Raw genomic sequence first — 12,729 nt, 5'->3', positions numbered from 1 at the left:
ATGGTTCCCAGCCTCGCATGTCCTGCGAGGAGAAACCATTGAAGAGGAACTCAACATGACCTTGAGTAATTTTCCAGATTTGTAGATTACTTACTCTGGAGTAGTCAGAATATTCTATTGCGTCTCTTTCTCCTTGCCCTGCATTAGCTAAAATGCTGTCTGAATCATTCAGCAAAAATGAAACAATTAATTAAAATAATTTAATTTGAAAGTATTAAAAATAAAATATTTTTTTCTGCCCTTAGCTTACTTCAAGCAATGAATCATAGCAAGGCTTGTATTTGCCTTAGTCATTCTAGCATGCATCATAATAAAGCTGTCTGCTTCACTGATTCAGATCAAAAACAGGCTATTATTGTGTCGTCATTTTTGCATACCATATAGTGTCACATTCACACGTTGCTTCTAAAAAGCATTTAGTAAGGGACTGTGGCAGAAGCCAACAGAAGTAGGAGACTTTGAAGAAAGCTTTCTTCCTGAGCAGCTTTGAACCCAATCATAGTAATAATTCCAAATTTTTCCAACTAAGGTTAGCAGGGATAAGATGGATTGCATTGGCTTGAGCTGTGGAACATTTTCATTGTTGAATGCTTAATTCTTTGTTGAAGGCTTAGTCCCTAAAAACTTATTTTATGGGCCATGTGTGAATGAGAACCTTTGTGCTGTTCAATAACACAAAAAAAAAAAAAAAGAAATCATGTGGCCAAATTCTGTATCCAGGATAAGCTGTACACTTGGTCTTTCAAGTGTTTCCTTCTAAGGCACATAAAGATGTCACTGATGGCTTAAACCTTAAAGAAGCTTGACACAAAAAGCTGTTGTCATATGCCAGAGAGACATGAAGTGAGAAAATATCCCTGTCTGGCCAGCAAAGGCTTGTTGTTGGCTTTCTCATGAGTCACATCTGTGTATACTAAAATCCATTAATTTTTACCTGAAAGTTGAAACCAGTTACTCATTTGTACTGAAGTATTCCTGTCCTTATGTATTTTAAACATTCTGTCCATCAGCACAGATGTTGCCAGTAACCCAGATAATCTGAACAGGAGCACCGTGTCATGTAACAAAGAGAAAAATCTCCAAGGTTTTCCCATTCATACACACAAAAAAATAATCTTTTTGGGGTCTCAAAGTGTCAGTTAGTTTGAAACCTCGCATGTAAGAAGGCAGGATTTAAAAAGGAGGACTCTCCTCACCAACATAATTGAGTATTCGTATCGTAGGAGTAGTATCCGTGAGGTTAGAAAAGACCTCCAAGATCATCTTCAGCAGACTGTGTGTAGCTGCACAAATCCCTTAGGCTCCAGAGAAGACTGCTTCTCCTATCTAAATACATCTGGCCAGTTGTGCATCAGGAAAACAAATGCTACTGTGCATCCCTTTCAGGAAATCAGCTGATGCCCTGAAGTGTAAGATTTGATTAATATCACTGGCCTGGTGCCACACTGAATTGTCAGGAGCATGTGGAGGGCATCCCATGGTCACCTGCTCTACTGGAGGCCATGGAAAGGGTACAATAAGAATCATAGACTAAGGGAAGCATGAGTACATCCTGACAATCTCCTGTATTATGAAAAAGTTCTCAAGTTTCTTAAAGAAAGAAGCTGTATTAGAAACTTTTGTTTAAAAAAGATTATGTATCTCATAGATGCAGCATTCTACTTTTTTTTTTTTTAAATCACTGCTTGCAGTTTTATTATCAGTATGTAACTTGTAATGATTCTGTATCTGATTTAGGATTTGCGTTTTGTTCCTTATATGCCTAAAAATGCCTTTGCTTTGCTTTTAATCTTTGTGGTGAGTTTACTGTGAAAGCCACTGGACTTTGATTCCCTTAGTTTTTATTTATATCACACTACATTTCATACTACAGACTCAATTTTTATCCCACTCTTGCTCCATGCCTCTTGGCTTAGAGTAATCACCACGGATTTTTAATTTTCCAGGCAGCTCATATACATGGTCTTCTTATGTACTAAGCTTTTGATCTTCCTGGAGTTTTAAAGGTCCACTTGGTGACTTTTTGGATATGTTTAAAATTGCATCTGCGGTGCATGTTTTTTTTGAGTGGGATACTTTAGTTTTTGTCATTAGCACACTACATGCATTAAAATAACACACGAAGACAGGGATGTGGTGATAAAAAGCAGAGGCACTCTTCCTTCTTTACCATGGTCTTTAGTTGTTAGACTGGCCTTCAGTAATCCCAGATCTGTGAGACCAGTGGGAAAGTCTGAACTAAGGCAAAATTACCCTTGGTAGCAGAGGATTAGGTTAGGGAGAATTTAAATTAATTGGACATACACAAGTCCATGGAACGTGATGGGATGCACCCAGGAGTGCTGAGGGAGTTGGCCCATGTCATTTCAAGGCCACTCTGGATAATCCTTGAAAGATCTTGGAGACTGAGTGGGTTCCTGAGGCCTGGAAGGAAGCAATTGTCACTCTTATATTCAAGAAAAGCAAGAAGGAGGATTCAGAGAACCACAGGTTCATCACTCCCACTTTGATTCCTGGGAAGGTGATGGAGCAAATAATCCTGAAAATCATTTCTAAACATATGAAGGACAAGAAGGTGATTTTGAGTAGGCAGTGTGGATTTATGAAAAGGAAGTAATGCCTCATCATAACATGACATAACACACACCTTTCAACATAAAATACTGCTGAAAATTCTAATTTTTTTTTGCGCCTCATTTCAACTTTGTTTCCTATATTTTTAGTTCCATCTTATTGGTCAGAACCTCATTTTAGTTCTAGATTTGAGCCCTTATCACTGAGCTCTCATGCGTCTTTTTCTGTCAAAAGCTCACCCAAAGAAACAGTATTGTGCTATTTTTTGTTTAAAAGCTTGGTTTTTGGGTCAGTTGATTGTCTGTAAGACATTCTGAACATTGACATTGTTTCAAAAATGTTTTAAAGCACTTGTATCCTTATGGCCTGTTAGTAACATTTTCTATTAAATACCTTTACGCTTTCTATCCATGCCAAGTAAATAAAGCTGGGATCAGCATTCTGGTCTCCCTTTACAGTCTTAGTGGGGATGCTGCCACAAGTGCAATACAGTTAAAACCTGGTGTGTTTTGATGTTTGCCATTTAGACTATCACAATTGCTGTGTTTTAATCTTGTTCTTTCTCTGTTGTCTTTTGTCGTGGATTTTGACGGAATTATGTGTATCATGTTTTTAGCATTTTGCATGCATTTCAGCTGATCTGTCTGAAGTTATCCTGTCTATATATGTACCATTACACCAATACAACCTGAAAGAAGCAAACAAAGAAATGAGACAGTGTCAAGGATAACAGCAATTACAGAGTAGTTATTATACCACCATTGTTCCGTGGGAAGTAGCTACTTCCCTCTCTGCTTCCTGACAAGAATTGTGGCTTCTTAAAGTGAAGCTTAGGGTGCTAAAGGAACACCTTAAACCGTTGGAACCTGTTGTCTCCAGATATAGTAAAAAGATGAAGTTGAGTCATTTATGGGGGATTGTCTTCACACCATTGTAAGAGAGGCAAAGAAGGAGAGGGCTCTTTTTGCAGCAAACAACATGGAACAGGAATGCCAAAATCTATCTGTTAGCAAGCTTATGGGGAATGCAGTGTAAGATGCTGGTGCTGCTTTACATCTGTTTCTCTGGGAGATGAAAAAAATATTGGGAAATATTTCAAAGCATTTCAGGCTGTTTAGATCTGCAGGATTAACAGTGGAACAGTTTTTGGTCCAGAGTCTAGTTTGAGGAATGGTTGGGTTGCAGGTTCTTAATCCAAGGAAGGTCACAAAGAGGATGTTTTGGTTGGGAAGTGGACACTGAAGGGACAAATGAAGACAGGTTATGGAAGAGGTATCCAGAGGAATGTAATAGCTAAAATGCAAGTCTTTTGGGGTAGGGTCTGTGTTTTTATGTATAAAGGCAGTGGCTAGCACGTTGATAATGCAGCCACTGTCTGCTGAATGTGAATTTAGTAGAATTTGCTAGGGCTCACCATTCCCCCTTTAGCATCAACCAGTAAAATGTGCATACTTCTGTCACAGGACATAACCATAAAATGATGTTATACAGCCTCCCAATTTAGATCAGAACAGTGTCTGCTCAGGTTGGATGCTACTATGAGACAAATCTTTCCTAATAATAGGGAGCTCATTTCTGCACTGGTTTGCTTTTACTGGGTACTAAGGTCAGAAGTAGGTGGCTTTACTTTAATGTTATTCCAGTATGCCAGTTTTTCCAATGAAAATCTTGAATAATATTCATGGTGTAAATCTGCTAATTTCTAGGTTTTATTAGTAAACTAATGCTTAAAAAAAAAAAAAAAGAGGGGGAAAACAATATTTTCTTTGGGGTATGGTCTGCATTGGTACTAATAATGCATTTATTCATTAAGCTTTTCACTTTCATAAGATTTACCATTTGTGTGTGATAAAACAGTCTTTTATAACATATTTTTGGGTTTCCTTAGGAGAATATTTGACTCATTTTGCAGCAAAGCAATAGTGAAGGGGAAGGGGAAGGAGCAAGATGGGTTTTTTAGAAAATACACAAGTTAAAAAAAGCTGGCCAGCTACATGCTTGACTGGTTACTGAAATGCTGGAAGAAATGTTACTAAGTGTGGAATTACATCATATTTCCTCTATACACAGAAAAAGCCTAAGGAAATATCATTTGTCATAAAACCTAGGCTCCATAATCTGAAATGCCACTTTACTGCTAGGAGCAAAATGATAGAACCCAAAACAAACAAAAAGCAGACAAAAAAAACTCAAGAGCCTGAAGAAGGTAGTGGTGAACAATTTAAATTAAATCATCTTTTTATTGAAGTAAAAAAGGGGGGAGGAGGAAAAAATCCTTCGGTTTAATAATTACAGTTCAAAGAGAAAAAAAGCAACAATGCACAGACAGAGAAGAATGTGCACATTAATGTTCCTTTCATATTTTGTTCTTTATCTCTACAGAAAGTCGTGATTATTTAGAATATCTGAAAATGGATTCATAAAGAATTCTTTGCCTGCAGATCTGAATCCTGTTTCCTTGTCCAAGACTACAAAAAAGGCCTTAGCACAGGGGACTCCCACAACATGTAGAAAGAGAGAGGGAAGAGTAGCTTCCTTTCCCTTCAAAAACGAGGATCATGTAATGATATCTGTTGGCATCTCTGCAACAGTGACAGATGTGTGTTGATGTGTGCTTACTCCTTGCTTTCTGAATGATGTGTTTTGCTGAGGGCTTGGAACAGCCGCAGCTCAAAACAACCAGCCGGAAGCTGGACCTCGGACAACTCCTTGAGGTGCCAAAAACAAAGCCATGCTTAGCTGAGCTGAAGTACGACTGATGGACATTGTGCTAAGACTGACCTACTTTCCAAGGTGTAAACACTGTGTATTGGTCCTTCTGCATGCAGGGAGAGATAAAGAGATTCTACTTTCTCAAGCCTGAAGTAAACTAGAGTGAGGCAACCATAAAAGCAATGGTTTTGTTTGTCTCAAAGGAACAGGCAGGATCTTTCTTGCTGTTATATACATTTCAGCAGTTATATAAATTTCTGTGACAGGCAAATGCAGATATTTTTTGTCAATCAGAGCTGAAGACATATCTTTAGAGTGAAAAACAGATCAAGCCCTTTATGATTTCTTGACCGCTACTTTAAAAAACCCAAACCAATCAAATTCTGCCTAGACAGAAATGTAGTTAGTATTTCCAGTAGGCAGTTACTGTGAATTGTTCCTTTTAAGAAACATCAGCAGAATTTGCAGGAAGGTATGATCACCCACGTTCAAACCAGACAATACAGAGCTGAAACTAGCCAGTGGTGCTCTCTGGAGCTTCACAGGTTTCAGAAAAATGAAATGGCACTCACAGAGTGAAACTCAGTCTTTCTACTTTTTTGAAGAGGAGGCAGATATGCGTATGAAGGCGAATTAAGTGAGCTTCAGTGTCAGTCTTAGACGTTGGAAGAAGTGTAGAACTCAGCACCTCTCTTGCCATCCATTATATTGGCACTTCAGACTGTGCCTGTGGTGGACCTCACAGTTGGCTGTTACTCAAATCCATAACAGTTTGGAACTTGCTAGTGGAGTGGGAGTTTTTCTCCATGTGTGGACCTCACAGTTGACTCATTAATCCACAATAGTCCAGGAGATGCTAGCTGAGAGGTTGTTTTTCTCTGTGTTGTGCTCTTTCCTTTGCATGCTACTAGAGGTATTTTCAACCAATATGAACTTGTTTTGTAAGGAAGGAAATTGGTGGGAGGTTGGTCAGAAGTGTACTGTATCCCACTTGAATTCCTAATATTTCAGTGTCTTTTAATTTAAAACTGTAAGTAATCTTCATACCTCAGAGTTCACATTCTAGCTCTTGGCCTGAAATAGTTAATTCCTCTGAACTACAGCTCATGTTACAAAGCTGATTTGCAGGCATTTGTTGTTGCTTTGAGGGTGTGCTTTGAACATGGAGAGACTTCTGGTTTTGTAAGGATCTTTCAGGTTTTATTGTTTCTTTTTCATGGCAGATCCACTAAGAGATGAGGATAAGTATCCTTTACAGTGTTCAACCTAAAATGTATTTATAATGAAACTGAGGTCTAATATCAGTACTGAGCGTTAAAAGAAAAAATAAATATGTGCAAGGTACAGAACTCTTTTTATTTTTTTCTTTTCCCTAAAGTGCTCTACTGCTCTCCTAAAACAGGATACAGGAAAATTGTAATTAGCCAGTCAAAATATATAAATCAGATTACTAATGAAGTGATCACTGGGGCTAAACCCCAGTCCTACTCAAGTCACTGGAAACGAAAGATGTGGAGAACTTCAGATGAAGTGCTGAGTACCTTTGAGGACTTGGCCAGACAGATGTATCTGAGATTTGCCTGTAGAGGAAGTCATAGCATGAAGGCAAGGATGTCAACACTCAGAAGGGCTGTCTTGGATGGAAACAGCAGTTGCTCTGATTATGGCTTCCCTTCATTCTTCCAGGTGTGTCTGCACAGCTGACGAGCACTCGCCTCCGTCGGAACACCTCCGTGGGCACCCCGTTCTGGATGGCTCCAGAGGTTAGATTCATGTTTCAAAACATTCTGTCACTGGTATTTGAAGTGTTGCATTCTGTATTTCTGCTTGCTCTTTGTCTTTCTTCCTGACCGCTGGTCTGTTCCCCAGATGAAATATCAGTGTCCTTTAAAAAAGTGTTTTCAACTTTTTTTTCTTACATGTTTGCAGGGATTAAGTTAAAATTGGGTTTATTTTTGAAACTACAAGGTTAAAACCAGAGAGCAAGATGTTAAATTGTTTATTAAAATCTTAAAGAGGAGAGAGTTACTACCATTAATCCTTTTCAGCCCTCCCAGCTCTGAAACTGTAGGTATGTCATATACCCGTGGATGGAAGGAGCCCAGGGTGGTAATTTTTTAATACATTATAGCTTTTATCTTTTGATTTCTATACCTGGAAAGTTTTTAATGCTGTATATCCATAGCTGACAGCAAGAAATGGAAGAGTTTATTATGAATGAATAAGAAGTACTATAATAGTGTGTGTATATATATATATTCATGTGTATATGTATACATATAATATTCATAAGATACTACAAAATTTGGAGGTTTTTCTGGTCTGAAATTGAAGCATACAAAGATACATCTTAAGCTGAGTCAAGAAAGATATTTCGTTATAAATAAGCCTATGCACTTGCAGTATTTATGCACACACAACACACACATGTATATGCACATGAAACTACTCTGTTTATACACATTTTTATAAACACACTCTATTCATAAACGTTGGTCTACCCATGTAGCTAGAAACATTCATGTTGGTTTAGACCCGTAGCTAATGGCATGAAAAATTCTAGATTCATTCATCATTGTGGGTAAGCTGAAATATACATGAAATCAAATCCATTTGCTATAATCCAGTGGCAAATGCATTGTTGAAAAAATAGCTTAATCTTGAAATTGGCTGATTTGGCTGAACAAGGACCCTGTAGGAGACAATGAATTCAACTTCAGCAGAAGTTCCTACTTGTTTCACTTCATAGAGAGAGCAGTATATCTCCATTTGTTATTTTGCAGGAATGATTTGTAGAAAAGAGTTTAGCATTGCTGAGTTAGTTTCTGCTTCCCTAAGCGTGGGACGTAGTTTACCACTTTCAGCTGAAAAGGCCAAGGAGTTGCACCCCTTTGTCTGGTGTGGGAACATCTAGTCAGAGAATCTGGTGTTCACGGGCACCTGTTTTCTTTAGTTTAAGCATTGCTTTTTTTCAGCATTAGGATGCCTTAGGTTGCTGGATGCATGCAAGTCTATGGATTTCACTGAGCATCTCAATCCAGTAAGAGATTTCTCCAGCTGTGGATGTACTCCTAAATTTGGACATACAATGATCATTCAAGTCTTTTACTCCAATAGGTGATTGCCTGTGAGCAGCAGCTAGATAGTTCCTATGATGCCAGATGTGATGCATGGTCGCTGGGTATTACTGCAATAGAGCTGGGAGATGGAGATCCACCCCTTGCTGATTTACACCCTATGAGGGCACTCTTCAAAATACCAAGGTAATATCTTGATGTACTTATTTCTGCCAGGTTAGACAGAGCTTTTTCCTTAACTAATACTTTCTTTGAACTTAGACTGTGTAAGTTTGTGCGTAGAGTTTCTTTGTATTATTTGTACTAGGGGAGGAGGTTAGAAGTACTTTGCCCAGCTATGTTTTCTGCAGGCTCTGCTTCAGCCATGTGCACACATTGAGAAGTTCAGAGCTGACTGTGACTACATTTGAGAAAAAGCCACAAGGTCTTCTCATGTGTGGACTGCTGCCCAAGATACATGAGCACAGGACTTAGCATGCAGAGTCATGTATATTTTGTCATAAAGAATGATTTATGATAGAAATACAGAGTCTGAGCATGCCTCTGTGGTGAACAAGCTTCATACCTGTCCTCAAGAGTTATCTCATGTCCTTTGAAACAAAGTGTTCTTCCACCACTCGCACACATTTAGGCTGCCACTTTTCATTAGTTTGTGCTGCGCCTAGCAGGTCCAATGTTGCTGTCCTTGGGCACTGCAAGTAGCAAACTTCTTACATGTTTTCTTTGAAGCTGGAGGTAAAAGTACCCAAATTGCCACTTACAGCATTTCAGGAAACATCTATCTCAAAGCCAGTAGGGAAGGATCATACAGCAGTTTGTGGATTTCATTCTAGTTGGAGAAGTGCCAAAACCGTTGAAACCGCATAGTCTACATGAGTGCTTTAAGTCCTTCCCAGTGAAGTCACCCAGATAGTATAAATTTTCTTCAGGTTTAAGAAATCTTGGCTGACTTGGCACTGAAGCAGAACATGAATGCTCTTCTTACCTTTTCTTCCTATGGGACAAGTAGTTACAAACTGCTGTGGTCAGTCATTTCAGCAGGGCCTTCAAAAACCATTTGATTATACCCTTACAAGTACTGGGTACCTTCTTGCCCTCGAGCAAATGTAAGATCAAAACCCTTTCATTTCATTAAGGACAACCTGAACGTGACAGAGTAAGAAAAACAGTTATGATGATTGAATGAAAATACACAAAAGTCACCTTGTCTATAGGTATTCCTTTTGTCTTTGTGTCTATACTTGGTCCTCTGTTTGAATGGGAGGCTGTTAAAACAATTTGTACCAAGTTAACGCCTAAGGTAAACAGCTGTAAGAGAAAAAAGAAAGTAGTATCAATTAGGCCTTTTTTTTGGCTTCTGATTAATTTCTGATCGATGAGAAATAGTTAATAAAGAGCTAATTTCTTCTGACACTTTGTTCAGAAAGTTAATTAATTCAGTCCTTCTGGGAAAACCTAAAATAGAATTTCTTTGTAAAAAGTCTCTTAAGAAGGTATATTGTTTCAGGCTCGTAAAGAGAAACTTGCCATTACAAGTGAATAGTGATTAATGTGTTGTTAGTTTCACTTCCGATAATTGATTTGACTGAAAAAATTACAGTGATTCTTGGCTATGCTTGACAGATCATCTCTATGCTATTTCTCCTTGTTAGTTATGGAAAGTAGGAGAACCAGTAAGGTAGTGTGTCATATACGCATGCTCTTTTTACCAGTCAAAATCAGTATCTTTTTCAGTGGCCTTCTAAACCTTGTTACTCAGCCTGCCTTCATACATTGTTTTTGTCAAGTGAGCAGCTTATTAACTTATCGTCCTTTGCAGGAATCCTCCTCCAACACTACAACAACCTGAACTGTGGTCACCTGAATTCAATGACTTCATTAACAAGTGAGTAACAGCTGAGACCACAGTAGCTGAATATGAAACATGTGTAAATGTCATATGTAAAATACCTTTGTATTCACTATGGAAATCTGTTGCTACTAATACTTGTCCTTAAAAACCCTTGTAAATCCAGTTTGGCTTTCAAGTGAGAGTCCAGATTTAAAACGTGAAATAATATGTTAACACACTTGATGTTTCTGTTTTTCTTACAGACTATTTAGTTTTAAAATACAGTAATTTAACATCTTGGGGTCATCAGTTTGGTGAAAACAATTTTCAATATAGAACTTTTGTGATTAAGATGGATATATTTATCATGGAGGCATGAGTAAACTACAGGCAAGCATTTCAAAACTGAACAGCAATCCCTCAACAATGATGTGTTTTTTCTGCCAGCACAGGTGCTTGACTAAAGATTATGAGAAGCGTCCAACAGTATCTAGTCTTTTGCAGCATGATTTTATTAAGCAAATTGAAGGAAAAGAAAACGTGCTACAAAGACAACTCATGGAATTTATTGACGTTCATCAACAAATGGGAGTAACTGAAAAGGCAAGGTAAAAGTAGCTAAAAAAGTAGACCAGGTGGGACAATTTTGATACTTTCACTGTTTCGGAGCAGCTAGCACTCAGGGAAAGATTCACCTGTCATAACTGTGGCTGGCCAAAAAACAAGCAGCTTAATCTTTTGGTTCCCCTATAGAGCCAATGGCAAGAGGGGGATTACGATTCACATGTAGGATGAAACAGTCTTTAGAAATGCCTTTCCTTTCTCCTCTGACTCAAGATGCAGATTAGGATCTTAGCATTCAGAAACCTAAGGTTAGGTGAAATTGTGTTTGGCATTTTCTTACATTTACATGTTCAGCTAATGTTCAGTTTAAGCAAGGAAGCTAAAAATAACTAGTAAGGTTCCTGCAACAATTGGATACCACTGACTGAATGAAATTGCAAGTTCAAATACTGTGTCTTATTGTATAGATATTTTCTTTCTTCCACTGGTATATAAGAATAGCAATTCTGAATAAATCACTTAGGACCTGATGGCTTTCATCTGAAACAATTGAGAATGGCTTGGCTCAATTTTACAATTTAAAAAAACCCAATTCAGTACACTGAAATAGTGTGTCAGATGTGAAATGTAGCAGATTAGTATTGATGTACTACTGGTGTGACTGCTCCTGTGGTTCACGGTAAAGCATGACAATTTTTCTTTTCTTTTAAATGGAACATAAAATTTAAAAGACATTTTGGCATTACCATGTATGGAAAAAGCTTACTGAAATCTGCCACATTTCCTTTCAGACATATTTGTAGTAACAATATATACAGCAGTCTTCAGTTTTAACTGTGGATTTTTTTTCTATTTATTCAATGCTTTAAAGCTAATAAAAAATATAGTTTTTAATAATTTATAATTTTCAAGTTTCCTTGGACCTTAAATGTATGTGGGATGAGTAGTACTTTAGCTTTTCTGGCATTTTGGAGAAAAGCTATGCAGTTGACTTAAATTTAAGCTTCAGACTGTATTTGTATATGCAGACTTGATGCTTCCTTAATCCAGAAAGATTCTGGAATAGAAATAAGCTTATTAGATGTCAGTGCTGAGCATTAAAACAGCAACGAGCTCCAGACTTTTAATAGTATTAATTTATGAAACATAGGAAAATGGTATGTTGGTAAAATTAGTCCAAAACACTGTTACTGAATTGTGATAACACTTGTGACACTGGTCCTTTCAAAGTTTAACTGATTTTTAAAAAACAGGCTTGTAAGTCAATTGTCATGAGCTTTTTTACCAATTCTGTAGAACTTATACATTTGTTTTCTGTCAAGTCCTATACTTTTTTCCAAAATCCTTTCTTTTTTTTTTTTCCTATGTAAATGCTGCATAAGGCAAATTGCATGAACTTTCTTTTCCTATACAATGCATGCATAAAGTGGCCCAATTTCCATGCACACAGAGTAGTCACATGGCATAGAAACAGGATGATCTATTGGTACTTCCCCCATCCTATTTAGATTGTGTTTTATTCACTCTTCACATGAACCAGTTTAAGGGAAGGTATTACCATGTGATGAAGTTACCCATGTTTTTACAGTTGATCAAGTATAATTTCTACATAAATCTTCCCAAAGAAAGGTGGAATTTTCTCTCTGAAAATAATAGGAATATGTTATCTGAAACTGTGTAAAAGATCTAGTTATTTAACCGATTTAAATGGCACAGTTAAACTAATAGCTAGATCCATACTTCATAACAGGCTGATACTAATATAAATCTCATTTGCACTAATTTAACCAAATCTTTCCATACATGAGATCAGTGAAGGCAGTATGAAAGACTGGAAGTAAAAATCACATTTTACAGTCACTGTACCTACAGTCACTTCAGCTGTAACATGTTTATTGTCTACATTTGCTGGAAGATGGTCTTTCATAGCAGTGCATGCAGCAAATGACTAGTTGTCTCCTAGAAACAGTA

General features: G+C 37.5%; 1 protein-coding gene across 1 annotated transcript in view; it reads left to right on the top strand.

The window, feature by feature from the left end:
- MYO3A (myosin IIIA) overlaps nt 1-12,729 on the top strand; it is a 111,085-nt gene that overhangs the window by 35,365 nt on the left and 62,991 nt on the right. Inside the window, exons 6-9 of the mRNA XM_061351358.1 lie at nt 6,973-7,049; nt 8,404-8,549; nt 10,183-10,248; nt 10,647-10,802. Coding sequence (XP_061207342.1) covers nt 6,973-7,049; nt 8,404-8,549; nt 10,183-10,248; nt 10,647-10,802 — 445 coding nt within the window. The remainder of the gene's footprint in view (nt 1-6,972; nt 7,050-8,403; nt 8,550-10,182; nt 10,249-10,646; nt 10,803-12,729) is intronic.

This window comes from Neopsephotus bourkii, unplaced genomic scaffold (genome assembly GCF_033783945.1).
Source record: "Neopsephotus bourkii isolate Nb327-2 ecotype Australia unplaced genomic scaffold, CSIRO-AGI_Nbou_v1 NB_53, whole genome shotgun sequence".
NCBI classification, from domain to species: Eukaryota; Metazoa; Chordata; class Aves; order Psittaciformes; family Psittacidae; genus Neopsephotus; species Neopsephotus bourkii.
Note: the sequence above shows the minus strand (reverse complement) of the source record. Positions and strands in the feature narration are given on the sequence as shown.